Source organism: Zymoseptoria tritici, chromosome 1 (genome assembly GCF_000219625.1).
Source record: "Zymoseptoria tritici IPO323 chromosome 1, whole genome shotgun sequence".
Lineage (NCBI taxonomy): Eukaryota > Fungi > Ascomycota > Dothideomycetes > Mycosphaerellales > Mycosphaerellaceae > Zymoseptoria > Zymoseptoria tritici.
Window position 1 is genome coordinate 5,801,355 of NC_018218.1, and position 26,599 is coordinate 5,827,953.

At 54.8% G+C, this 26,599-nt stretch overlaps 11 protein-coding genes across 11 annotated transcripts; 6 read left to right on the forward strand and 5 right to left on the reverse strand.

Annotated features, from left to right (window-relative positions):
• Window positions 1-682: 682 nt before the first annotated feature.
• Window positions 683-1,891, reverse strand: MYCGRDRAFT_107782 (uncharacterized protein; the record flags this gene model as incomplete). The annotated part of the gene is made up of 1 exon (XM_003856824.1): window positions 683-1,891. The coding sequence occupies one exon, from the start codon at window positions 1,889-1,891 to the stop codon at window positions 683-685; it is 1,209 nt and encodes a 402-aa protein (XP_003856872.1).
• A 271-nt stretch (window positions 1,892-2,162) lies between these two features.
• Window positions 2,163-3,137, forward strand: MYCGRDRAFT_54524 (uncharacterized protein; the record flags this gene model as incomplete). The annotated part of the gene is made up of 3 exons (XM_003856764.1): window positions 2,163-2,220; window positions 2,279-2,975; window positions 3,064-3,137. The coding sequence occupies 2 exons, from the start codon at window positions 2,163-2,165 to the stop codon at window positions 2,938-2,940; spliced, it is 720 nt and encodes a 239-aa protein (XP_003856812.1).
• A 1,919-nt stretch (window positions 3,138-5,056) lies between these two features.
• Window positions 5,057-7,596, forward strand: MGSUL4 (MGSUL4, putative sulphate permease 4; the record flags this gene model as incomplete). Its single annotated transcript, XM_003856765.1, has 2 exons — window positions 5,057-5,320; window positions 5,371-7,596. Coding segments are annotated over 2 exons (2,490 nt in total), but the record flags the coding sequence as incomplete, so codon positions are not given.
• A 2,057-nt stretch (window positions 7,597-9,653) lies between these two features.
• On the forward strand, window positions 9,654-10,195 carry MYCGRDRAFT_102983 (uncharacterized protein; the record flags this gene model as incomplete). Its single annotated transcript, XM_003856766.1, has 1 exon — window positions 9,654-10,195. The coding sequence occupies one exon, from the start codon at window positions 9,721-9,723 to the stop codon at window positions 9,883-9,885; it is 165 nt and encodes a 54-aa protein (XP_003856814.1).
• A 2,426-nt stretch (window positions 10,196-12,621) lies between these two features.
• MYCGRDRAFT_90268 (uncharacterized protein) lies at window positions 12,622-13,548 on the forward strand (the record flags this gene model as incomplete). The annotated part of the gene is made up of 2 exons (XM_003856767.1): window positions 12,622-12,624; window positions 12,691-13,548. The coding sequence occupies 2 exons, from the start codon at window positions 12,622-12,624 to the stop codon at window positions 13,546-13,548; spliced, it is 861 nt and encodes a 286-aa protein (XP_003856815.1).
• Window positions 13,549-15,466: 1,918 nt separating this feature from the next.
• MYCGRDRAFT_67605 (uncharacterized protein) lies at window positions 15,467-19,099 on the reverse strand (the record flags this gene model as incomplete). The annotated part of the gene is made up of 1 exon (XM_003856823.1): window positions 15,467-19,099. One exon carries the CDS (start codon window positions 19,097-19,099, stop codon window positions 15,467-15,469), a length of 3,633 nt encoding a protein of 1,210 aa, XP_003856871.1.
• A 254-nt stretch (window positions 19,100-19,353) lies between these two features.
• MYCGRDRAFT_102985 (uncharacterized protein) lies at window positions 19,354-19,807 on the forward strand (the record flags this gene model as incomplete). Its single annotated transcript, XM_003856768.1, has 3 exons — window positions 19,354-19,453; window positions 19,510-19,587; window positions 19,645-19,807. 3 exons carry the CDS (start codon window positions 19,379-19,381, stop codon window positions 19,711-19,713), a joined length of 222 nt encoding a protein of 73 aa, XP_003856816.1.
• Window positions 19,808-19,866: 59 nt separating this feature from the next.
• MYCGRDRAFT_35166 (uncharacterized protein) lies at window positions 19,867-22,225 on the reverse strand (the record flags this gene model as incomplete). The annotated part of the gene is made up of 3 exons (XM_003856822.1): window positions 19,867-20,111; window positions 20,187-22,039; window positions 22,134-22,225. Coding segments are annotated over 3 exons (2,190 nt in total), but the record flags the coding sequence as incomplete, so codon positions are not given.
• A 265-nt stretch (window positions 22,226-22,490) lies between these two features.
• Window positions 22,491-23,003, forward strand: MYCGRDRAFT_102988 (uncharacterized protein; the record flags this gene model as incomplete). The annotated part of the gene is made up of 2 exons (XM_003856769.1): window positions 22,491-22,817; window positions 22,872-23,003. The coding sequence occupies one exon, from the start codon at window positions 22,516-22,518 to the stop codon at window positions 22,756-22,758; it is 243 nt and encodes an 80-aa protein (XP_003856817.1).
• A 195-nt stretch (window positions 23,004-23,198) lies between these two features.
• Window positions 23,199-25,067, reverse strand: MYCGRDRAFT_98919 (uncharacterized protein; the record flags this gene model as incomplete). Its single annotated transcript, XM_003856821.1, has 3 exons — window positions 23,199-23,267; window positions 23,318-24,298; window positions 24,427-25,067. 3 exons carry the CDS (start codon window positions 25,027-25,029, stop codon window positions 23,199-23,201), a joined length of 1,653 nt encoding a protein of 550 aa, XP_003856869.1.
• A 288-nt stretch (window positions 25,068-25,355) lies between these two features.
• Window positions 25,356-26,381, reverse strand: MYCGRDRAFT_31787 (uncharacterized protein; the record flags this gene model as incomplete). Its single annotated transcript, XM_003856820.1, has 3 exons — window positions 25,356-25,552; window positions 25,605-25,881; window positions 25,956-26,381. 3 exons carry the CDS (start codon window positions 26,379-26,381, stop codon window positions 25,356-25,358), a joined length of 900 nt encoding a protein of 299 aa, XP_003856868.1.
• Between the last annotated feature and the right edge of the window lie 218 nt (window positions 26,382-26,599).

Below are 26,599 nucleotides of genomic sequence, written 5' to 3' on the forward strand. Positions count from 1 at the left end.
TTGATGCACGAGAGCCTAAGTTTAAAGCGTTCGTTGAAACGTTGAAAGATTGCGAGCGAGGGGCAAGAGATGCATGGAGGAATGGAAGGAAGTGTGGATTGAGTGAGGTTTGTGGATGGATGGATGGATGGATGGATGTATAGTGGGGAGATGGAAGGATTGGAAGGGCTTGCGGCGGGTGGTTGTGGAGGGGAATGAATGGAAGCGAGTTGGGCGATGAGTCGTTTTACTTGGATTGAGGAAGGTCGCGAGGGGTTGAGGAAGACGGAGGATGGAGGAGGGGGGATGGAGGGGATTCATCGGTCGATGTTTGGGGAGAATGGAAGGTTTTCAATGCGGTTGCGGATGAGAGGATTCATTCAGGAGGGGACGGTAGAACGTTTCCTTTGCGGTTCCGACCATTGAGACAGTCGGATTCTTCGTCTTGCGACCTGTGCTGAAATCCTGCTCCGTCCATAGCGGCCGAATACCAGGGAATTGGAAGCTCTTCAATGCGTGCGGTTGCGGATAGGAAAAAATTCATCCTCCCGCGAGCGGTCGATACTTCGTTTCCCTCGTGATGATAATGCCGTCACTAGCAGACGAAGCCGTCGAGTCCTTCTTCGTCTTCCTTCCCCGTGCTTTCGTCCTCTCCCGGCTTTATCGGCCGAGTACCAGGAAATTGGAAGTTCTTCAAGCGGTCTCAGTCAGTCGGATTCATCCTCCCAGCGAGCGGTCGACAAGTCGTCTTCCTCGTACTAGCAGACGAAGCCATCGAGTCCTTCGTCTTCCTCCCCACACCTCCATCCTCCTCCGTATTGGGTAGCGCTCTCCCACCCACCCGCCGCCTCCCCGCCTTCCCAACTAGCCTCTTCCCCCTCTCCCCCGCTTCCATCTCCGCCAACTCCCCCTCCCGATCCACAACCCCCTGCATCGCCCTCCCAACCTCTTGGTTCACCTTCCTCTCCCTCGCCAATTTCGCTTTGACGACTTTGACTTCCTCTATTAAAGCGCCTGTCCAGCTAGCCTCTGGGGACCTCTCCCTCCACATACCTCCATCCAGTCCGGCGAAGTCCCGTAGTCGACCATCCCACTCATCCTCCCCCCTCGCCACGGTGATGTCGGAGGTGAGTTTCGCGAGGAGATCTTGCCGGTTTTGACGTTGTCGGATGCGGGATGTGAGGTAGCCGCTTAGGGAAGAGGGTTGAGGTTTCGAGAAGCGGAGGACGGGGATGTGGTTTGCTGTGAAGAGGACCGGTACCCTCCTCCTCCCGCCCTTGATCCTCTCCAGTGGTAACGGACGGTTGGTCCAGGATGGGAGTTTGGGGAGGGGTAGGGAAGAGGCAAGGCGGGCGGATTTTCGTGCTGCATGGGTGCGCGCGGAGAGGCGAGGGAGAGGGGGCCGGGTTGAAGTCAACGAGCAGCGGGATAACAAGTCTTCAATCTCCCGCAAAATCTGGGAGTCCCCGGCGACCGCTGCATCCAGATGATCCAATGCCTCATACGCCAGGAGAAATCGCGGTTGGAGGAAGTGTGGAGAGACGATGTGGCGGGCGGAGTGGAAGCGGGAGTGGATTAGGTTTTTAAGGAGATCTTTTGGGTTCGCATGGGATTGAGAGGGGGAAGGGGAAATGGGAGGGAGATGGCGGAGTTGGTGCAGGAGGGCGCGGTAGAGGGTTAGGGTTGTGTGGCGGTGGGAGGGGGAGAGGTGGGGGATTAGATGGGGGGGCATTGGGGGGTTTGTTGGTGGAGTTGGATTTAGGGGTGGAGATGGGGCGGGAGGGAGAGGGGGTTGGAGGTGAGGTTGAACGGGAGGTGCAGGTGATTTTTGGGCAGAATTTGGGGGAGCTGGAATTTGATGGGAATTTGATGGTGTTGGGGGGACGATTTGATGGAAGAGAGAACTGCTCATCGATCAGGAAGACAATACGGTATGACCAGAGCTGTACGATTGGTGTTTTCCGATTCGCCTTTACTATTTCAAGTTGCTCTCGAAGATGATATCGTGTAGAAGAACAACATTCACTTGGACATCCAGGCACGGTCTAAATACATCCAATCTTCACATGCAAAAACCAACCACATGGGAAATATCCCCGCCTAAACTTGTGATACGTCATCTTCCACCGTCCAGCATCTCCAGACTCGCGTCTTCCCAGCTGCATCTTTCTCTCTTCCTTGAAATGGACGAAGAACAAAACGCCAAATTCGCCATCCACGCGGCGTGTCGCGAGGGACAGAGTCAGTCCCATCAACTGAATCAACACACATCCTCTTCCCGATCTGACCTCAATTCCAGCCCTCAAAGTCGAATCCCTCCTCGCCGCCGACCCCCGTCTCTCCACCCTCCGCGACCCCGACGACCGCCTCCCCCTCCACTGGGCCGCGTCCTACAACCGCCTCCCAATCCTCGACCTCCTCTCCGACCTGAAATCCTTCGACCCGGACGTCCAAGATGGAGCCGGCTGGACCGCCTTGATGATGTCCTCCTCCCTCCGCGATGGCGACAGCGCAGTCGACCTCTTACTCTCCAAATCCGCCGATCCCTCCATTGAAACCCACCTTGGTCAAACAGCGCTACACTTTGCTTGCTCCAAGTCCAATCTCGACACCGTGAGGAAGTTACTCGCACACGGCGCGAGCGCGAGGGTGAAGGATAAAAGGGGACAATTGCCGCTCCACCGTGCTGCGGCGGTGGGGAATGTGGCGGTGTGCAAGGTTTTGCTGGGAGAAGGGAGGAGTCCGTTGGATGCGACGGATGTGGATGGCTGTGCGGCGATTCATCATGCGGTTGCGGAGGGGCATGGGGAGGTTGCGGTGGAGTTGTTGAGACGCGGGGCGAGGAGTGATGGGAGGGATGGGAATGGGAAGTTGATGATTGAGTTGGCGCCGGATGAGAGGGTTAGGGGGTATGTTTTGAGGAGGGCGGAGGAGGAGGGGTTGGAGGTTGTGAGGAGTTGATGGGGAGGGGGATGCTACGATGGATGGACCAAGGGCAATGCGGAGGGAGCTGTGGTTGGTGCTATGCTTGCTGGTATAATTGTTCACGGCTCATCTGTGGAGCTGAAGGTGGACGTTTCGGAGTCTTCAGACTCTTCACGAATATGGGTCTGGCAAGGTCTTCTGCATCCCAGTCGACGCCATGGCAGATCAAAGAACGGGTCGCTCTTCTATTCTGTCGAGCACGTGCTGCACCGCACATGACCATACATATCTTCTCGATCGACAAAGGGAACGAGATGGAGGCAATTAACCACCACAAATTACCTCCACCCTCTCACTACCATCTTGCCGTCATACTCATGTCTATGAACGCCAACCACATCCCTAGTCTGCCTGAGCGGGGCACAGCTGCAGTGAGATTCTTCGGAGTGCAGTGGATCCCCATCACATGCGGACATGCATATTGCTCCTTCCCGTCCTGCAGGTCACGTCAGGTCCTTGGGTACTTCTGAAAATTCCCTCATTCGCAAGCGGGTCCTGCGTCCAAGTCTCATTATTGACTGTGCCAACATCAATATGGATTCATGGCGGGTCATTCACATCTCACATTCAAGAGATGTTGGACAATTCTCTTATACATATTAGCCAGGATAGTTCTACCTTAGATATCGGATCGTCTACCCGTTGCCCTGGCCGTTCCACCATCAATTTACTACGACAAACTTTAAACCACCTTCCAACTTCCACGCCATCTTCCCCAGCATTTCTCCACCCTACCTTAGTTCCATCAGTTCCATCACATTACACCTTCGAGCTCGAGCTCTTTCACCGACACTTACACGGCAGAATTTACCCGCGAGCATGGACCCCTCGGCTGCACGCGGTGCTGCTCGAGCGTGAGCAGATTCGACGACGGCATAGAGGATCCGCGACAGGGAAGAACGAGAGAAAAATCGCCTCCTGGGAAATACTGTATACGATATGCCAGCCTGTTAGACACACTTACATACGCGGACGACGAACGACCGACAGCGTTTCCGCTGCAATTGCTTGGATAGCTCACTGGCCATTGGATTTTCGGTCCCCGCCTTCGACGCGCGCGCTCTTTTTTTCCAAAACATTTCCTAAGCTCGATAGCTCCGGTACCTGGACCTGCCAACTTGTACCAAGCTTGCCGGAACACCTGCAGCCAAAGCGGCTCGCGCCATATCGCGTCTTATTCGCACGTACGACCTTGCTGTCTCGAGGGAGTCCACTGCATCAGCGCCCCTCGACACTCATTACATAACCCAGGCCAACCCTCCGGATCTTTACTATGTCGTCTTTTTTCAAGCGTCGGAGACTGTCGTCCATGTCTGGGCAGCAGCCTCTTATACAAGGTGATGAGGAAAGCGCAGAGACATCTGCGGTTGTGACGACTCCCACGGGAACTTTGAGGCAGAATCCGTTTCGGCGCGTGAGAGCGTTGAGTACGACGAGTGCGACGGGTGCGAGTTTGCCGAGTCGGAGTTATATTCATCACGCGGGGTTGGGGAGTCAAGGTATGCTATGAGAAGAAGCATTGAATTGTGATTGAGAGAAATGGACTCCGCTAATCCATCGTTGCCATTCTCTAGATGTACAATACTCCTCCAGCGGCGTCCGTCAGCAGACTGCAGCACTATCCTCATCATTTCTAGACGGCTCAAACATGGCTAAATATCTGGATCCCGAAGATGCATCTCTAGCTACCAGCCGTGAATACGACACCATCGCCGAGCGAACAGAACCACCCACACCGGAAGGCAACGACGATGACCAATTCACATATGCGCCTGCAGCTGTCCCTGGAGCGAGTAATGCTTTGCAGGAGTACGCTGATGATTTGGAAGTGGAGCAGGCAGAGGACTCGGCCGCGAGGAGGAAGTCTTCCGGGAGGGTTCCGGATGTTGTGATTTCCGGCGATGAGGAGGAAGTGGGAATTGGGGAGCGAACGCCGTTACTACCGCGAGAACGATTACCCTCTCATCGGAAGAAACCTCGGAAGGCGAGTACGAGTGCTGAGGAGGAGAATGTCCCGCCACGTGGGATATGGAATCGTCTTGGCCATCATTATCCTTCTCTGCACGCTGCGAGGAAGAGAGTGGCGACTTTGGCGAGTCCGAAGAGTTGGGATATGAGGCAAGTGGCTCATGCTGTGGTTGTCAAGCCGGTCAAGACGCTTCCGGCTGTGTTTTTGGGGTTGCTGTTGAACTTGCTGGATGCGCTGTCGTACGGCATTATTTTGTTCCCGCTTGGAGAGGAGGTCTTTCAGGATCTTGGAGCGGATGGTGTGTCGATGTTTTATGTCAGCTGTATTGTGTCGCAGCTGGTGTACTCGACGGGGAGTATCTTTCGAGGAGGTGTTGGGTCGGAGATGGTGAGTTGTGTTGAGGTTCTAGAGCTTGAAGAGATGCTGATGATTTACAGATTGAAGTTGTGCCATTCTTTCACAAGATGACTTACATGATCATTGGTGTTATGGGAACTGAGAACCCGGATGCCCTCCGAGCGACGGTCATCACATCCTACGCGATGAGTTCGATCGTGACTGGAATCGTCTTCTTCGCACTTGGATCCGCACGACTTGGAACATTGGTCAGCTTTTTCCCTCATTCCATCTTGGTCGGCTGCATTGGCGGAGTTGGCATCTTTCTCTTCTTGACCGGCCTGGAAGTTTCAGTCCGTCTGGACGGCAATCTTGAACTCACCAAGGAGGTCTTCTTCAAGCTCATCGATCCGATGAGTCTCGCACAATGGGTCCCGCCACTCGCCCTGGCCATCATCCTCCTGGTCGTCAAGCGATACTACGACAAGCCCTTCCTCGTCCCAGCCTACTACATCGCCATCACCGCCATCTTCTACATCGTCACCGCAGCAGTCCCATCCCTCAACATGGAGAAATTGCGCAGTTCCGGATGGGTTTTTGAAGCGCCCGCCGCCGACAAGTCTTTCTACAATTTCTACAGCTACTACAAGTTCAGCATCGTCGACTGGAAAGCGGTCGCCATGACGATACCTTCGCAATTCGCGCTGACGTTCTTCGGCATCTTGCACGTCCCGATTAATATCCCCAACTTGGCGATGAAGATGCAAGAGGATAATGTCAGCATCAATCGTGAGCTGATCATGCATGGAGTTTCTAATACGCTCTCCGGATGTGTGGGCAGTATTCAGAATTACCTGGTTTACGTCAACAGTGTTCTGTTCATGGATACTGGAGGCGATAGTAGACTCGCGGGATATATGCTTGCGGCCGCGACGACTGCTTTGTGGATGGTCGGACCGGTGGTTATTGGTTATGTGCCGGTCATTGTGGTGGGCACCTTGATCTACTATCTCGGCATTGATCTGGCCAAGGAAGCGATGATTGATACCTACGGCCGACTCCACCGACTGGAGTACTTCACCATCGTGGTGATTGCTCTGGTCATGGGAGTCTACGATTTCGTCGTAGGTGTGGCGGTCGGCATCGGCCTCGCATGCCTCGTCTACGTCGTACAGACATCCCGCAAGACCGTCATCCGAGCCCAATTCTCCGGCGCCATCGCCGAGTCGACCGTCCGACGCCACCCTCGCCAACGAACCTACCTCAACCGAGTCGGCCCACAAATCCGCGTCGTCAAACTAGGCGGCTACCTCTTCTTCGGCAGCATCGTCAACGTCGAAAAGACCGTCCGCGCTCTCATCGACGCCGAAGCCTTCGCCGCCTCTCCCATCCGCTACCTCGTCCTCGACTTCTCCCACGTCACCGGCATCGACTTCTCCGCCGCCGAAGCCTTCGGCCGCATGAACCGCGTGCTCCGCCGTCGCGACGTCGAAATGGTCCTCTCGGGCGTCGCGCTCAACGACGAAATCGGCCGCAGCCTCCAAATGGACGGCCTCTTCGAAGAATCCGACGAGACTCCCCCGACTCCACCCCCAAAAGTCTACGAAGACCTCAACGGAGCGCTGGAAGCGTGCGAGAATGGCTTGCTCATCACTCTCACGGAAAAACAAGCCACCCACTCCAACACGAGGAAGAATTCCTCCTCCCATTCCCCACCAGTCCCTATCCCCACCGACCACGCTTCCAACCAACCCCTACCCATCTCCCAACTCGACGCCATGGTCGGCAGTCCCCGCACTCAACTCCGCCACGTCGCGGCCTCCCAAACCCTGACGGAAAACGCCCCTCGCGACTACTCCGACCGCGCGGTCTATCAACACCTCAAACAACCCCTCCCCCTCATCCTCCAAGCCTTCCAAGACCTCACCCCTCACACCGAAGACTTCTGGTTCCGCGCCGTCCCCTACTTCACCCGTCAAGAATACACCAAAGGCCAACTCCTCTACTCCCGCCACGACGCCCCGAATGGATTCATCCTCCTCCAATCGGGTATCCTCCGCGCGGAGTACTCTCTCGAGCAGGGAAATTACAACGAAGCGATCGTCGCGGGCACAACGTGTGGGGAATTGCCTTTTTTTTCGGAGACGGAACGGACGTGTAGGGTGGTGGCAGAGGAGGAGGGGTGTGTGGGGTGGGTTTTGACGAGGAGGAGGTGGGAAGAGTTGCAGAGGGAGGAGCCGGGGGTTGCGGCGGAGTTGTTGAAGGTGGGGTTGAAGTTGAGTGCGGAGAGGATGGGGGCTATTACTAGTTATGTGCTGATTACGGCGAGTTGATGGGGGAGGGAGGGAGTGAGTGAGGGAGGGAGGGGGTGAGGGAGTGAGGGAGTGAGGTGAGAGATTGATATCGCTGCTAATACAGATCGAGGTCTGGATTGCGATTTGTTTCCAACAGAGAGGAGATGTATTGGTGGCTTGTATATTTGAGAAAAGGCAGCAATATGCAAGTCTAGATTCGGAGAGTTTGTCTCCGGGATTCGAACTAACCGGACTGCGGTTTCGTCTGAGACACGAAAGGAGGTGAAAGGCCTAGACCTCTTCAACTAAATATCGCTGCTGGGCATCAGCAGTATACGGATCTCAGGATGCTCTCTTGTTACGATGCAGTTCGCGATACATATCGTCCTCCACAATCGGACATTGGACTCCTCTCCTCAAATCGTCGATGGTCTCCTTCCCGGCGTCTGCACACGGGCCGTGGTCAGCATATCGCGAGATGGATGTGGTATATGTCTCACAGAATGTGGCATCGACTGTCTCCTGAAACCAATCTCGTTGTTCATGCCTCAGGCAAAAACAACGTTCGGCCCCTTGAAAAGCTGTTTAAGGGAAGGTAGATCTAAGTCTGGACCTCACGTTGAACAACGACATGTCTCGGTCTTACCACTCCCGACGAGGGTTGCGAAGGCCACGTGGGTGGTTCTTGCATCGTTTACTGTAGGAAGCATCGAGAATCTTGACTACAGCGGAATGAGTGAGAGATGGTGGGGATATCGCTCGATGTCGGACGCCTCGAGGACGTGAGCAGGCGCACGTGAGCAGGCGCTCTCTCGTGGTATGAGCTCACGATCGAGGAATGGTGTATGGTTTCTGAAGGGGAAGTGGCCGAGCCTTGCTCGCTTCGCGGCGAGGCCACTGTTTCCTGCGCAAGAGATACTGTCTTGCGACGTTGCCTGCCGCAGCGATGCACGAAGGAGTTGGAAAGCTTTGAGGAATGAGGTCTCGCAGATGATAGAGCAAACTGGCAGGTCAACTGATGGAGGACTTCTACACGCCAACGAGACGCAGGTTCAAGCAGCATCAACGACCGCACCGTCGGGAACCTCGATTCTGTACAACCACCGACTGGCCGAGCACTCCAGCCCTGTCAGCAAGCCCACGGATGAGAACCACATTCCCATGAAGAAGAACATCCAACGCCCTCCGCCTCTGCTTTGGTACGGAGGCCACAACTCAGTTTACGACCTTCCGAGCCGTTTTCCATTTTGGGGATAAATTGCGCCTGGCCTTTTTGTCTCAAGGATAACGGATCTGGCAGCGAACCTGGAAGACTTTCTTGGCTTTTGGTGTACTCGGAGTCCGGAATTGAGGATGGGAGAGGGTTGTGGTATGGCGGTTGGGACGCTGGTCTTTGCACGTCTGGAACGGTTGTGGCTTTTTGGAGGTCATGGGTGTTGAGATTGGAGGGGATGGGGAGTATGGATCGTGGCTGGAGGATTTGTGTTATTGAAGGGTGTTGGTTTGGTATGATGAATATTGTGACAGCTTTTCGGCGCAAGAGGTTTGTTCTGGAAGAGTGCCTGTCGCACTTACTAACGACTCCAACAAAAAGCAACGCTTCGATCGATGAGGCCTTCCGAGATGATGCGAGCCTGGCTCACGAACACGAGGTCACGAACAAGAATGGCACAGCACATCACCAACTCCACGGCACTTTCGTCAAGCACACGGCACAGCAGCGAGCGGGTCGTATATCGAAGAAGTACCGTACTGCCGTTCGATACGTTACAGCTGTCGCTCCATTACCCACAAGGCTGAAACGGCGCAACGCTGTTCGTCCAACGGGCGGCAAGAGTCTCGAATTCTGGTCCCATTGCCAAGCACGACTTTCACAGCCCTAGAACGACGGCCTGGACTTTTCGAGTATTTGTGTGAGCCGTGAAGAGGATCTGAGACATTTCGGATACGAATTGGGCCCGGCCCACTAGGATGCATCTGGACTTCTGGGCGACTGGGGAGTGGGTTTCGTATAATAGATGGGCGGATGTCCTCATGCCTAATTGACTCGAGACGACAGCACAACGACTTCGAACATCAACGATCCTTTCCACTTCACGGATATCGCAATCGACGACAAACACATCGACTACCACACCATCCACACACACACCGACAATGCAGCTCTCCATCATCCTCGCGCTGCCGCTCCTCTTCTCCGGCGCCCTCGCTCGCCCGACTACGTTCAACGACGCTCCGAGCGCCGTCGTCAACGAGCAAGTCATCGCTCTCGAGCTTCCGACTTTCGAAGGCGGCCTTTCGGCGCGCCCGACTCTGTACTGAATGCTGGACCGGACCTTTGTTGTGGGCCAGTTGGACATGTTTTGATGATGTCTGCGTGAGCTTGCGATGGAGCTGTAACTACGACAACGATTTTCTGGCGCTGGATTTTCGACTTTGTGGTTGGAGAAGACCTGGTGAATTGGTCTGGTTGACGTTGCCGCCTTGGGGACGGGGTACAACGTCTAGAACGATGATGGCCTCACCCTCCCTCAACGACGACGATTCCCGCACCTGGAACCCTCGACTTGTGCCTACCGCCACGTCGAACCAGTAATCTGCGCGGTCTCTCTGTTGTCCGCAGGCATGTCTTCCGTGGCGTTCCTGCGCCGTGTGAGTCCTCGCGAGATTCTCGAATACGAGAGACTGGGACCCTTGGATTTTGAGGAATCTCACGCAAGATGGGATTTGGAGGACGGAGTGTTCGGGGATGAGTGAGGGAGATGAAGGCATGGAGAGGAGAGAGAGGAGGATGGAGAGGAGAGAGGAGGATGGAGGCGCAGGGAGACCTGCACAAGGCACTTGAGTGAAGGTTGTCAGGGGATGAGGGCGATTAAGGGGAGGACGTCGTGCCAGCGGTTGTAGATGGACAGGAGAGGTTAGAGATGTAGCAGAATGGATGTGATCTCGACATCACTACCTCGACACTTCGACTTCCGCTCTCACCTTTATTCTCTGTCACTTCGCCTTACTCATTAGTTTCGCTTCACTCGCGACGACACGATTGTACTCGAAAACCTGCCACCACCGTCTATCGGCGTGTTCCGCAGCACGCATCATTACTCCGCAGCCCTGGAAACAGTAGAACCCAAGAATCCTTCTCATTCGGACTCGCCGTCTCCTTATTGACATCACATGAGGCTCAAAGAGGATGTTCGCAAGACACAGCCAAGTCGATGTGGTATGGGCGACAGGCTCATGCCCAACCCCGACTGTTCATTCAGTGAGACGATGACCGCTGAGCTGTGCTGGAGTACTATTTCATTCCTCCATCAAGCGTAAAGAACGTTGGAGTGGCGCTCTCTCACCAACAGCCTCTGGTTCTAGCGGCTCGAATGTTGGCGTGGCGCTCTGTCGACCACACTTCCTGTCTGTCTTTCTCTCTTTCGGCCGAGTACGCACTTCTTCCCGCTTCCTTTTCGTACACTACCTTTCTATCCCATCACGTCTTCGGTTGAATCGCCGACTTCGCAAGCCGCCGTATCAGTGTGCACGAGCGCGACGACTGATGATACTGTAGGGGGGAGATGACAGTCCGGAAGGTGTTGCTGAACGCCATGCGAGGGAAGGGTTGGAGTTCGGAGCGAACGACCGGTCCGCCCGGTAAAGATAACGGTGGGAAGGTGCGAAGGTGGACGCCACTTGTCAACGGGTGAGTGGGATGTACGTGCTGTGAGACCTGTTCTTGTGCAGAAACGGGCGCGTTCGATGGATGGGAGCGCGGCTAGATAACGGACTGGAGCAACGCAGACAGACGATGAGAAGATCGAATGCTCCTCGAGAGCATGGACAGTAGAACTACATGTTGCTCAACGTCGACGCGATGCGAGAGTGCAGCATGGCTTGCTGATTCTCGGTCCTGCGATCTTGGCGGTGTCTCGCAACGAAGCGACCGTTACCACATTTTCCACTCATCGGAAGCAGAGAGGAAAAACGTCCCGAGGCGCGTATAGACGCCACAGTCTTGGTATGTCGGTCTGGCCTGATGTTGAGCCTCGTTCAGCCATACTCAGACTCAAGTACGAGACTTCTCGCGTCGCAGACGAAGTGGTACAGTCAGGCTGTTCTTGAGGCGGTGGAAGCGAGCTGAGACCAATATATGTTGTCCTGCAGGGCCGCTGCGTTTTTCTCTGAGGATGGAGTTGTCGTCTGGCTACTTTGATTCTGATCGCAGACTATGCGGTCTGGTCTTGATGGCGGTGGCTTGCATTCGGGCATCTTGAGCTGGTTATGCGTGGGTTAAGTATGATAGGGCCAGCGTTGATGCATTGCAAACGCATTCACTCACGCCATATGCCCTGGATCTGCTGGCACTTTATGCCGTGGCAGAAGCTTGGTAACTTTTGTGCTGGCCGCACGTTGTTGCAAGCGGACAATGGCATGGCGACACGTGTTGGCATAGAAGGATACTAAGGTACCTTAGGTACCTAGAATCGGTCCATCAATAATATATGCACTCCAGGTCAAATTCGGCATCAATCTGACGTTGACTCGTAATCAATTTGACATCACTTCCGCGCGACTGTCCATGAAACCTCGGGCTGTCACCTTCAATGCAACCCACCCTTTCCACGGCATTTGCCGATGTCTTCCTGGCAACATTGATTCAGTTCCGGAGCCGGAGCCGGACCGGGGCGGCGGCGATGACGGGAGGACGACGGCAGTGGAGTGACATCCATGTTCATGTGCATCTGCTCGGGCGGCGACCGTGCTTCCCTGCTTCCTCACGACACTGCAATTCCTGGAAATATCCTCAAAATATATATCAATATCCATACCCACGACACACCGCCGCCACCCACCCACCCTCACTCCCGCCAGCAGACATATCGCCCACCCCATCTTCCATTCCGCCCTGCCGCCGCGATCGCTCCCATACAACAGTCATTGACATTCATACCGCGCATAACATACCGCATACGACCATTCGTTACACATAACCGTCGAGTCGAGTCCCCCACCGCGCTCGGGTACACAGCACACGAGCAAGAAGAAGAAGAAGCGTAATGCACCGCAGCCATGGTCCGTCCCACCTCCCCCTCCCCTCATCACCACCACCACAACTAACCACCCTCCTCCTCCTCCCAGGGCTGCTGTAATTCAACACCAACCTCCACCCCCCAACCCGCCGCTCTCTCCCACCCGACCTCCACCCACCCCCCCTCAACCTCCGCCGCCCTCCCCACCGACCCAACCATAACCGCAACCCTCCTCGCCTCCCGCGCCGCCGGCGCCTCCAACAACACATCCTCCACCCGCCCCAACGCCGCCCTCCGCGCCCCTTCCCCGGTCTCCCGCTCTCCCAAAAACGTCTCCAATCGTCCTCCCCCTTGGACCCGCTCCCACCTCGCCCGTGAAAGGGAGGTCTTCTTCGAAACCCGCGTCACCGGTCGGCCGGAAGTCTGGTCCGCTTTACGACTTATATGTGAAGAGTTGAGACGAGGGGATGTCGCGCAGGCTCAGGCGATGATGAGTGCGGCGGGGGTGACGTGTCCGAGTGGACGGTTCGCGAGATCAAGGGGGAGGAATCCGAGGGGTGGGGTTTATGATGAGAGGGGGGCGTTGTATGATGTTCATGAGTGGGTTGTTGTGGACCCGGGGGATTTGGTGGAGGATACGACGGAGATGGCTGGGGAGGGAAAGAATTTGGAGGATGAGGATGAAGAGGAGGAGGATGCGGGGAGGGAGGAGAAGGGGAAGGGGAGGGCGGAGAGTGTGGGTGAGGAGGTGCTGGTGCGGGTGAGGTTGAGTGATGGGAGTCCCGATTTGGAGGTTTTGGTGGGGGAGAAGCAGACGGCGGGCGTGATTGTGAGGAGGGTGAGGGAGAAGATGGGGAGAGGGGTGAGGTTGTTGTATCTGGGGAAACCGGTGGAGGAGAATAAGACGCTGGGGGAGTGTGGGTGGAGGAGTGGACAGATGTTGAATGCGTTTCTTTTCAATGAGTAGGGAAAGGGTGGAAGGCAGGCGTTGATTCAACTGTTGGCAGGACTTTGGGTTTCGTTCTTGCATTGGCATTGGCGTTGGTATGGGCAAAGGACGGATACGGCTCTTTCATTTGCAGTGGTGAACATCATCACGGTGCCACAGTCCGTGGTGGAGAAGAAGAACAAGATTGAGAGAAGACGCAGGGAAGAGGAAAAAGGTCCTGCCCTCCCTCAAGACAGCGTAGACGGTCTCTACATACATACTTTTGTACAGCGCTTGCTTGTCTATGTTTTCCAGGAGTCGACAAGGAAGAACACCTTCCATTTTCCACGCAATCGGGGAGCAATACACGTGCACAACTTGAGCTGCCTTTTGAGGTTGGTCATTGAGTTTGCCGGACCTTTCTGATTGCGTACTCGAATGGCTTTGATCTTCTCCTCCACGTTATTCACTCTGCGAGTCAAGGTCGCAGAAGGCAGATTGTATACTGCCTGACTGGAGCCGTAGAAGACACGGAAATCGTGATCTTGCCCCTGGAGGGAGGCATGAATGGAAAAAAATTGCTCGTAGTGAAATAGTAAATGGACGTGGAGGACTACTTCAAGTTTACATTCCAAGACGACGACCACAGCTGACCACAACTGACTAGTCCAGATGTCTCGGCACTCCAAGCATGTATTGACGCAACATTGCTTGGATTATCTTGGTCTCTCGTTCGTCCCTCGTTGGTCATCCAACACCCGAGAAATCGCCTACAGACTCAGCCCCGGATCCTCCACATCCTCCCGCCTCACATCGGTTCCACAATGCCCTGAACATTGCATCCTGCGCCCCTTGGCCCTACTATCCTTCTACTGCGGATGATTGATCACTCCTCGAAGCCACGAGAGTATATCTCCAACCCTCATCCCCAACTCCTCCTCCATCTTTCCCCCTCACAACGATGCCGACCCTAACCCTCCGCCCCATCCTCTCCATCCTCCAAATCCTACTCTTCACCCCCTCCCTACTCTACGCCTACTCCTTCCACCGCACTTCCAACATCGGCGGCTTCACGATCGGCGTCTTCAGTCTGCTCCGCTTGATCGGCTCCTCTACCCGGCTCGCGAAACTCTCCCACCCCGACTCGGACTCCTTGAGTACGGCGACGTATATTTGCGAATCTCTGGGGATTATACTCTTGATATTTTTGTATCAGGAGTTTTTGGAGAGGATGTATGTCCAATCTTTCCTCGTTGCCTGGCAGCGGTGTTGAGTGAGTGAGCAGCTGACAGGAGAGTAGAAACAAGGTGCAGCATGTGGTGCAAAAGTCCTGTTTCACGGTCATCAGCGCAGTGATGCTCCTCGACCTCGCCCTCGCAATCGGTAGCTGGGTCACCATGTCCGCCCGCTCCAGCGACCGCAACAGCCTCCTCCCCACACCCTGGACCACAGCCTCCACGTCCCTCGTCTTCGCCGTCTTCGTCTACGAAGTCGGGTTGTTCGTCTACTTCTTCCTTGCCCGCGAGGGTCGCAACGAGTCCTCCGACTTTGAGCCCGAAGAGAGACGTCTTCTCCTCGCGCCTGCGATACTGACCTTCCCGATGTTGGTGAGGAATGTGCATCCGCTGATCTTTGTGGGCACGGGCAGCTTGTTTTGGAATCAGGTTGTGGGAAATGGAGTGGTGTATGCGTGTATGATTTTCGCGCCGGAGGTGCTGGTCATCGCAACAGCGGTATGGTGTATTCGAGGGGTGAGGCCGTTGGGGAAGGAGGAGGGAAAAGCAAAGGAGGATGGCGGTGGTGGTCAAGATGAACGGGCATCCGAGTCGCAGGTGCCGTTACAGGGCAAAGATCGTCCAAGAGAGAATAGGCAGTCGTCGGGCGAGACATTCCGTGATCGTGCGGGCGGCGATTGTCATGTTTGAGTAGCGAACCACCTCGCCTACAAGCCGATCATTCACTTCGGCACCTCCGACTCCCCAACCCAAACCATCACCTCCCTCTTCTCATCCAACCGCACCCTCTCCCCACCCGGCTGAATCCTCAGATTCTTCTGATAATAACTATCCAACACCTGCAATACCGGTCGAATCCAAAACCCTCCCTTCCCATCCTCACCCTGTTCAATCTCCCTATGCAAGAAAAGCCGATAGTCCGCTTGATGCCGACTCAACGGCGCAAGACTTAACGTGCGGTACTTCGGTCCACTAAAGGCGAAGTCCTCGCTCGCTTCCATTGTCAGGGCGAAAGTGAGGAAGTGGGTAGAGGGGTTCTCGAGGTGGTATTGGACTGTTACGGCGCCGAGGGTGGGTTCGTGATCGGAGACGGAGCAGAGCACGCGGGGTTCGGAGGTAGGGATGGACAGGCGTGGGACGGCGATGGTGGTTGTTGCGGGGGTGGGATTGGTGGGGTGGGACCAGGTTATCATGAGGGAGAGGTCGAGGGCTGTTGCGCGGCGGTCGTCGAGGGAGAATTTTTGGGTTGTGAGTTCGAAGGAAGGGGTGATGCGGTCTTGGGGTGGGAGGTAGGTTTGTTTCGTGATTGAGGGGTCTGTGATGTGACATGAGCTGTCCCCGAGGACATCGTGTACCTTCAGCTCGAGTTTGTTGATGGTCAGAGAGTCCTCGATCAGAGACGTAATTTGGGTGCCGAGATTCCAGAGTTGGGGTATACCATCTGGCGACTCAGCGGTACCCAGTGTGGACGAGTCAAAGCAGCTCGGCCAAGGCTCGCGATATAGGCGCGGCGCAAACGTGAAGATGGCTTCAAATGGATTGATGAAGTCGACCTCGACTGTTAGAGTCTTCGAAAGAACACTTTCCGGCCCGGACTGCAGGGTGTATTGCAAATCGAGCGTGAGCGTGCACGACATTGCTTCGGGAGGTGCATTGATTAACAGATCGATTTGATCAGATGCCGACGACGCCAGACTTGAGATCTGACGTATGGTATCTCCCTTCTCGTCAGAACCCCAAGACGTCTCGACAGCCTCTCCAGCCGGTCCGAGGCCGATAGCGCTGATAGTTCCATTTGCGACCTCAGCTTCATCGTTCATAAGCTCGATGGGTAGCCGGATCTTCTCGTCTGTATAGTATTGCTTACGAATCCCATGCATCAGGACTTGAATCTTTGGAGGCTTGGGTCGGACGTTTATCGACTTTGTGTCCATATGTGGTACCAGCATGCTGTCCAGTTGTTTATTCTTCAAGACATGCCATTGAGATGCGAGCTGGATGCTGTCGTCTTCGAGTCGATGTGACAGTCTAAACTTGTCTGTTTCGACAACGAGTGTAAGCTCTGTAAGTCGGAGCGTCTCGGCTTCTCGTAGCATGAATGAAATGTCGTAGGTTTTCCTCTGAGCTGGGTGTAAAACGAGATCGGCTGAGCCTTCCAATACTCCATCCGTAGACTCCTTGAGCTGGGACACTTTTGCCAATACTGTCGGTGTTTCTTGACTGCCGTCACTGGTCTCGTGTTCAATCTTTATGCTTCTTGCTGTGCCAATCTTGAGCTCGACTCTCGACAATGGAATCGGTGTCGTAGTTGATGTATTGCGTGCCAGAGTAAGCTGGCATCTGAGGAGCTCCCCAACATGGCTTTGTAAGTCCTCGAAGACGAAGCTCGCTGCAACAGGACTGAGCCTTTCCTTGTCGTTCGGTTCCAGAACAATTGATTCCTCCACTGCCCAATCGTCGAGGCAAGACGCCAGACCAAGAGACGCAGACACCGTTTCGTTGTTGGGCAGCGCAAGTAGCTCCCAATGTAGTGCCGGCACCAAATTTGCATACTTGATCGACTTCTCAAGATGAATGCAGTCGAATAGCAGGTGTACAAGTTTGCCAAACGGACGCAGCCACTCATCCTCACGCCATGTTGATAGCTCCCAGAGTTGTACCAGGATCGGGAGAGCATCCGAGTGCCGCCCGACGCGGACAAGATCCTCGGCCAGAGCGAGGCGTAGTTGCTCACTCATGCGTACCTGTCGCCGTGACTCAAATGCCTCCACAGCTCGGACAGTCGCTTTCTCTAACTCCACAGCGTGATCATAAATGCCCATGCCAGACAATGGAGACTCCTCGTGCGGGTCCGGCACAAGATATGTGTCGTAAGTCACTACTCGATTGGCAACTTTAGAGGCTGGCGACTGGCCTGGCGATACCCGATCGTCTTCAGGCATGGCGAGAGCCCTCTTCCAGCGTGTCCGGACACTGCTAGCGAGTAACCTGAGCCAGTATCCAGAATGATGTAAGAGGTTGAAGGGCGGCAGACGATCGGACGGAGCCAAGGGCTTCTCCGGAAATGCGTAGACTTGGACGGCTGTACCTTCATCGGCATCTTTCGCTGCCTTCAGACTCGGCACATCGGCGAGTTGAACGATCTGCGCCATGATCTCTGCCCATCGACCTTCCCATGCACTCCAGCCATACGTCAGTGACCCTTTGCCTCGACGATCGATGAGATCCTTCATTCGAAACTTGTAGTTGATCCAAGACTGAGCGGCGCCCGTAGTCTGTCCGAGCCATAGTTGACAGCGTACAACTCGCAGTGCAAGCGCATCGCACAACAGCCTTGCCTCGTCCCACCTTGGCGACCAGCTTGCAGTAGTCTCAAAGACACCTCCTTCCGAACTGAAAAGCTCCTCAATCGCCGTGGCATAGTGCCGTTCTGCCGCGACCATCGATTGCGTGAACTCCTCAAAGACACCTTGTTTCAACTCGTATCGCACACTCCAAGCCGAAGCCGACGGCGCTGCTCCACCGTGTTGAGAGGACTGCGGCGGAGGGGCACCTCTTGCTTTCTTCCGCCGTGCATGTTTTGTGAGTTCTCGATAGTATTCGATGCAAGATGGTTGAAGGGTTGCCATGATTCCCTGCACGAAAGTAGCCATCTCGGCTTTTGCAGATATCGGAGGCATAAAGAATACTTGTAAGCCCGTAGCACGCTTAATGGCAGCTAGACGTTCTTCCTGCTCGGGAGCTTGCAAGATACTCTTCTGACCCAGCAGTACTGCCGCAAATCGAGTTTTGTAGCCTGATCGAGTGAGCGCCGTTCTTGTGGAGTTGATATCTGCTTTCAGCTGCTCGTCCCGCGAGGCATCTTCTCCATCAAGATCGAAAAAGGACAAAAACAGCGCAGGGACTAGATCCTGGTGTTTGGAAAACCAAGCAGGCGTGAAAAGTCCATCCGGGAAAAGTGGTGATCCTGGCGACAGAGGCGAGAGCGGCGAATGGAGCTCGCTGGAACGTGAGGCGGGCTTGCCGTCTGCACCTGCCGTCTGCGCGCTCGGCGCTGCTTTCCGCGCCGGCAGCGTGTACGACCTCCCGATGGTCTTGATCTTCCATCGTATGTTGTTAGGCGGGCCAGGTAGTGCGGTGGGATTCCACGCGGATTGACTTCCGTCCAGGGCCACAAATTCCTCGAGAAGTTGCTTCGCCCGCTCGCTCTGACATTCTGGCGACTCGGTCGAGATTCGGGCACCACTTTCTTGTCGTTTGGAAGATGGCTGATTTTGATCTCCTCGTTGCCCGAGTCCGGAGAGGAGCACAAGTGGCAGATTGTGCTGGACATATCCCGACGGGTACGCCTCCATGGCGGCAGAAGTGCACCAGCACGTGTTATCGATTCATGCTTATCGATATTGCCTTCACTGTGTCCTGTTGAGCTCCTATGCAGATGCTATATGCGACGAGGTTATGTGGACCAATGGAAAGTGGAGGGGAGTGTGGTTGGAAGGTGCGACTCGATCTTGTTGATGCCTCAGGCATGAGTTGGACGCTCAAATACAAGTTTGAGTTTGTCCACGACCTCACGCGAAACAAACACGACCCGCTAAGGACAAACCACCTCGAACGAATATCACTACAACAACATGTCCGCCGCAGACGACAAACGCAAAGCAGCGCGCGAGACGATCGACATCTTGCATGAGATTTCGACTTTGCTAGTACGTCGACCTTGGTATCTGCAAGCGTGAGAAGTGATGCTGACGAAGTATTGCAGAACACACAACTCGACCGCTACTCATTATCGTATTGCGTATCATTGATTGAGAATGGCGTGCATCCGGAGGCTTTGGCGGTATGTTGATCATAGCGTAGATTCCTAGCTCAGGAGGCTAATGTTGTCCGTTGATAGAAAGTGATCAAGGAGCTACGAGTACAAAAGGATCGATTCGAAGCGCAGAATCCGGAGTCAGCAGCGTGACAGACCTTGGGATTACGGAGACGATTGTGACATCTGGCGTTTTGGAGTCATTGGCATTATGATACCCGGGAGTACTGCTACCAAGAGAGAGGACGTTCCAAAGGACGAGCCTCTCCATCAATCCATCTCAAGACCCAAGCGTCCACTTGTCATTCAATCCGGCCCATCCTCGTCCTGCCCATTGGTATCGCCCCCCACCGTCAACCCATTGACACCCTCAGCCACACCATTTGCCCCACTCGCAGCCTTCTTCTTCGGCCTCCTCTTCTTCCCACCCATACTCAGCGGACTCTCCTTAATCCACCTCGCAATCGCCGCCGCACGATCCGTAGAAATGGGATATTCCCTCCCATTCTCGTCCTGAGCCCAGCGCTTGGGCGCCGGCAAATTGGCTGCGTCTCCATTACTCGAGGCAGCCGAAGAGGAAACCTCACCGCCATTGCTCTCCTTGTCCTTCAGTGGGCCTGACAGACCTTGCTCGTCGTCCATGGCACGTCGTTCTCGAGCTCGAACTGCGCGCTGGAAAGACTCCTCGTCTACGACACGGTCGTCGGACAGGGCATCGATAATGGATTCCTGCTTGATGCGTTCTTTCTTTTGCTCCGCTGTCTCCTCTTTCTTCTCGGTCTTGCGCTTCGTCACTGCGCCTGAACCCGTCTCTTTGGCCCATCCGCCCGCAGCATCGGGAAGAGGCGCCGGAGCACAAAGTTTCTGCCAGGGTACGGACAGACCAAGCCAGTTGTTTGCGCGGCGTAGTACCTCGATCCAGTCTGCCCGGGCTGGACTGCGAGCTGCTTGGAAAATTGGATAGCCATCCGCAATACGCGCTAGTCGTGCAGCATTATGGGCATGGCGGAGGTGCTCGGTTGGACTCGTTTGCATGAGTGCGTGCGCAAGGAGTAGAGAGTGCAGCGCGTCTGTCAGAAGAGGATGGTATGTGACGGCTTCACGACTGCCAAACGCTTCGTGGATGGTCTCGTTGTTGCGCATTGCTTCGGTGGTCTCGTCGCTGGGGAATGTGGGCAGGTCTGCGGGCGGTTTCTCCGCGAAAAGTGCGCTTGCTGGATGGATCTTCGGTGAAGGAAACCGAGGCCAGCCATCTTCGCCGCGCTCGAACGGCTCTGGCTTCGGCTTTTCATGCTTGACTAGCGCTGAGGGTGTGGTGCCGCCGTTCATATCCAACTCTTCCTCTTCTTCGTCGTCTCCCTCCAGCTCAATGAGCCTGTTCTTTGGTGTCGGCGTCTGCGTTCTGTTGCCGTTTGCAAGGTCGTACACTCGTCTCATGATTTCATTCGTAATTTCAAATGGAAGTCCTGGCGTATAGTCAAAGTGCGACAAGAACGCTGTGTAGTCCTTGAGCGCACGCTTTGCGTACGTCTTGACTTTCTTCCGCGACTCCAATCGTGCCGCTTGTGCCTTCGCATCCACTCCGTTTGTCTCCCCCTTCTCTTGCGCCGCCTGAAACTCCTTCAGCCCGTCCAATGCTGCATGTACGCTCTGACAAGCAATTGTCAAGTACACGCCAGCTCGATTGAACAGCAATTGCATTCCCAAGCTTTGCGGTTGATCCTCCTCCTTCAATTGCGGGACTGATCTCCAATCTCTGTGTCCATTCCTCCAAGCCTCTTGTTCGTCCTTCATCTTGCTTGCCAGCTCCAATTGCTGCTGATTCGGTTTGTGCATTCGTTTCAGCTCTTCTGTGATCCGCAAAGCCATCGTGAGATCTAACGCTGCTCCATCCCATTGACGTTTGAAGATCTGTACCAAAGCTCTTGTTCGTAAGGGTGCCGCTTGTTGCTCGAATGGAAGGGAGGTAATGATTTCGTTCAGAGTGTCCAACGGTGTGTACTGCTCCATGGCTCGAGAGGGAATCTTCTCGTGGAAGAAATGGACGTATCGTGCGTCTGTACTGCTAGGCTCCCGCTTGAGGACGTGCTGTCCTACGTCCTCCACTGTCGAAGTCGCCTGCATTGTCGCAACACTCGCCGCTACCTCGTCCAGCGTGAAAGCCTTCGACAGCAGCTTGACTGCTTTCTGCCGTATCTTGAATATCCGCTCTTTACTCAGCTGTGTCCCAGGTCCTCCTCCTGTTCCAAAATAGTCCATGCGACCATTCATTGCTGTGTTGGAGATACCCGTGGACGCACGCACCGAGTCTTGCGCCGCTTCGTCCACTGCTTTGCGAATCTTGACCACATCGTAGAACACTGCGGGATCGACCAGACGGGGCGCGGGCATGAAGTAGTTCTGGTGAGCGAGCGAGTCCAGTATCTCGGGCGGGAGTTGGAGCCATGGCCCGTGGAATGAAGAGATGTAGCGCCAATGCCTTTGTCGCTGTCAGAGGCATTCCCAATCGAAGATGAACAAGCAAGTGAATATGTCGGAGGAAAAGAACAACGAAAGATAGGCGACGTACTTACTTGTTCCTGCAAATGATGAGACTCGAGGCGTGAGGAGCAGCGTCTGGCTGTGAAGCCGCGCCGCTTGCCTTCTTCTTCGGCATGGTGGTTGCTTATGATATGAGAATGCGCCGGTTGTGTCGCAACCGTCTTGACTTGAGGCGCAAAGCGTGGATGAGATGTCTCGAGCAAGCAGACTCGAGAGCTATCAAAAATTCGGGCCCCAGTACCGAGCTGCTCAATGCGGGTCCACACGTGGGGAAGGATCTACCGGTGTGCGTGATGACGATGGTGGACCTTTGTTTGAAGCACTCCAACTATCTTGAAGAACACATCACACGACTTGAAGACATTGAAGAGAAAACCCTGAACGACCGAGATCTACATACATCAAACCAGCATCATGTCGACCCACACAACAGCAGGTCTGCACAGCGAGACGCCCTCCAACTCCGAAACGGCTGTAGGAGGCGAGGCCGGAGCCAGCATCGTCCCCAAAGCCTCGGAGACTGCACCGGAGACCGGAGACTCTCAACAATCGAAGAGTATGGGTAGTAGCCAGCCAGGAAGTGCCGAAGCTGCGGCGGAGAAGCTGTACGAAGAGAGGATGGAGGACGAGTATGCGAAGCGTGAGGGTGGGGCGTAAATTGAAGGTCAAGGACGGCGCAGCACTGTGCAGCATACTGCGAGCCTTCCGATCAACGGGTATCATTCTCGTATTGTCGCCTCTCATATTGAACTTCAGCTGACAAAGAGCAGACATAGGGGGATTTCTGGCGGATCAAACCCGACTTCAGCACAGCATTGGCAATCTGCATCGTTCATTGTCAGCATCGATGTCCACTCCGCCCATAGAAAACAGCAGCAACGATAACAAGCTTCCATCCACTCAGACTTGCCTTTTGTATAAATCACAGAAGCCCCTCGTTGCCCAACCACAACCCCACTTGGGGATCGGGCTAGACCAACGAAGTTGAAGTGGTCTTCTCACAAGTATCTGTGAGACGGGTCCGCAAGCGAACCACATCTCATCATCACCGTGGGGAAAGGGGTTGCGAAAAAATAAGAGTGAAGACTTACAATCTCTCATGTCAGCACGTGTGTGCCTTTGGACTTTCCGGTCTCCATCTTTGCTGTTCGGGCGCCAAATTGGATCTATGGGTTGTCAGCGTGAGTGGGCAGATGGTCGCATGCGCATATCTTACCGCTCGCTTCTTCTCTATGGCGACCTCCTTCATGCCCAGCTTCCAGGCTAGACATCTGAGTACCTTCTTACCAGGCTCAATCGCTGCGCAGCCACGTTTCTCTGAAGAGTCTGCGTTCTCGGGCTGAGACTCCCCGAACCCGCATTTGTCAGCCACCGGAGCTGCTAGAGCCCATTGCACCAGCTTCTCATCAAGAAACGGGAACCGTGCCTCCTTGCCCCAGTTGCTGATCACACGATCATCTCGACCGAGGTTCCGCTTGCCAAGTCGTCCAATGTCGATATCTAGCTCGTCCAGTAGTCCTGGGAAGCCGTTGCGTCGAAAGGCTGTAGCATGGCGGGTATAGCCAGCGAAGAGCTCATCTGCACCAAGTCCTGAGAGAAGCACACGCGCTGAGCTGACATAGTCGATGACTTGTCCATCGGCTTCCTGAGCGACTTGCCCGGTCCCACGAGCGGCGAAGTACAGGGCGAATGAGATGCTTAGATCCATTTCTGTGTTGTGAGGATGCATAAGACGCAAGACCTTGTCACGATGTTCTTGTGTCTCGGCATAGGGTACGTCCACGGCAACGAAGCGCCACTCGCGCTCTGGACACACGTTGCAGAGCTCTGTGCGGGACGCTCGTCCGGTGATGCGATCCGGACAGAGCTCGAAGGCTCCGGCTCCGGCGGTCTTGTGAACTCGAGGATTTTCAAAGGCCACGTTGAGGAGGTCGATCGGCTCGGTGTGAGGAAGAAAATCGTGGCATAGTCGCGCAATCGTCGTACAGTCCAGGCCTCCAGAGAACAGTATAGCTAGTTTTGCTCGCTTTCGATCGCCTTTGTCAGTACCTCGTCGCGGCGGCTCAGGTATTTCCAACACTCTGAGCGACACCGACTCTCTGAGAAGCGACTCCAGATGTCCCACCGATTGTGAGTTTTCGTCGATGAAGAGGCTGACTGATGACAGGTCTCTGTTCAAGGAGAGTTCGGGAATGACCTACCTTACCATGAGCCATTGCGCACTCGTGGCTGGAGTTTTGTACCTACAGAAGTGCTGTTATCGCTTCGGGAGGCCATGTATTGATAAGGCACTTTGACCACGGTGTAACCACCCCAGCGCTCCACCTCGCCCGGGTCAGTACTAGGCTCGCTGGTAAGATCGATGCAGTAGATACCATCAGCCTCGACTTCACTCCATGCCGTTGATTCCAAGCCATCCGTGACACTACACAAGAGGATGTTGCCTTCTGCGTCGATGCTGCGCAACAAAGAGCGGCGTCCGAGGAGATCGCGACCAAAGAAGATTCTGGAGTGCTCATCATCAAAGAAGACGAAAGCATAAGGTCCAGCGACTTCGGCCGATGCCTTCGCAACAGCGGTGGTGGCTTCTGTCAGGTCGTCGCCTTGTGCGTTGAGAGCAGCTTCTTGCAGCACATCAAATATGCGAGTCGTGTCGTTCCCATCTGGTCGTTCTCCACGGATTTTCCAGGCCTCGCCGTTCCAGCATAAAGTGGATTCTGAATCAGCTTTCCGGAAAGGCTGATTCGTTGTCCTCGACCCTCGCAAGGACAGTACTGTTGAATGACAAGTGATGAAGGCCTGCGATCCTCTATCACGAATGCACACGGCGCTCGCGGCGTCTGGTCCACGCGCGTTTAGCAGGCATTTCACGCCATCGGCTGGCTCGATGTGAGCATGTCTGCTGATCGAGCAGAAGATGCCGCACATGAGTGGTGCGTTGCGTTGTCTCAGGGCGTATTGTGATGAAGGTGTTGTAACGGCGAGGTCGAGAGTGAGACGAAGAACTCGAACTCGAAGTGCAAGCAAGGGTGGAGAGCATGCCAAGAGTCGGCCATGGCTCCGTCTTTTGGTCCAGTGCTTTTCTCACCATTACGCATACCTAGGTAACATTGCAAAACATCCTCGTTCAAAGATATTCGTGTATGAGAGTACGGACTTCCGTACTGGTACTGCCACGTGATGTCACCGCCGCGTGTAGAGTCTCATCGTCGTTGACTCATCCACTTCTGAACCACACCCAGCACACCGCAACACTACTCCTTCCATTCCATCGAGGCAGCACTACCCCACGGCCAGCCTACAAGACCGATGTTGAACTCTGTACCGGCCTCGATCTCCTTGGCACGGGCCTTCAGCTCATCCACATCCCAGTTCGACCACAGGAACTTGCTCTTCATAAAGCGAGCTTCCGGGCTGGCAAGCCACACATTGAAGTGAGCTGGAAGTGAAACTGCACAAGAGATCAGCATCGAACCACGAGATCACAGTCATACATCACTCACCGTGATCTTCAATCCCGGTGGCTTTTGTGCCTCCAGCGGCCCTGTTCATGTCCGTGTCCACGATGCCAGGCTGAGTGTGGAAGACGCTCATGTCCGAATGCTTGAAGGCGAACGAGTCCCAAAGGCGGAAGACACCCATCTTGGAGACAGCGTAGGAGGAGAAGCCAGCGCCGACGTTGAGGTGGGCGATGCCGGAACTGACTTCGATCACAACGGCATCTTTGGCGGCATGACGTGCGAAGGCTTGAGCAACGTGCAGATTGCCTCCGATGTTCAGCTGAAAGTGGGTGAGTAAGTCAGCATGTGTTGAGACATCCAGGTCAAGCGATGTTCGGCTCTGATTTTGCGTACATTGACTGCTTCCATGAACTTCTCGGAGTCGACCTCGTCGACACCATCGAATGGTCCGCCGACCGCCGCATTGGAGATCAGGACATCGATCTTGCCTTGGCCCGCGAACTTGTCGAAGGCAGCGTTCACTTCTTTCTTGTTGCCGATGTCGGTGGAGGCGGTGAACACTTCAGTCTTGGGGAAGTCTTGTTCGATCTTGGCTTTGGTGTCCAGTAATGGCTGCTCTCTGCGACCGAGAAGGGCGATGCGAGAGGCACCGGCTGCGGCGAAGGCAAGCGCTGTCTCTGCGCCAATCCCAGTGCCGCCTCCGGTGATGAGGACAATCTTGCCATTGGCGGAAAGCTCAGGACGTGTGGGCGAGATCGATTCGTACGAAGTGTCGTGCCATTTGGCAGTGGGCGAGGGAAGTGGTGGCGCAATGGTCATGTTGTTCTTTGAAGGACTGTGAGGTCGGTGGATGTTGAATGATGAGTGTTGTTTCAGTGTCGATGTTCAGACTGAAGATGTCGAAGAGACGACCTTATATTGAAGCAGTGATGCGTTTGTTCTTCTGGTCATCGTTCGGTATTACTGACAAATCGAAATCTCACTTACCAAGCTGCAATGGAAACAGCGCATCGCGGTTGGCACCTGCACGGCACTCC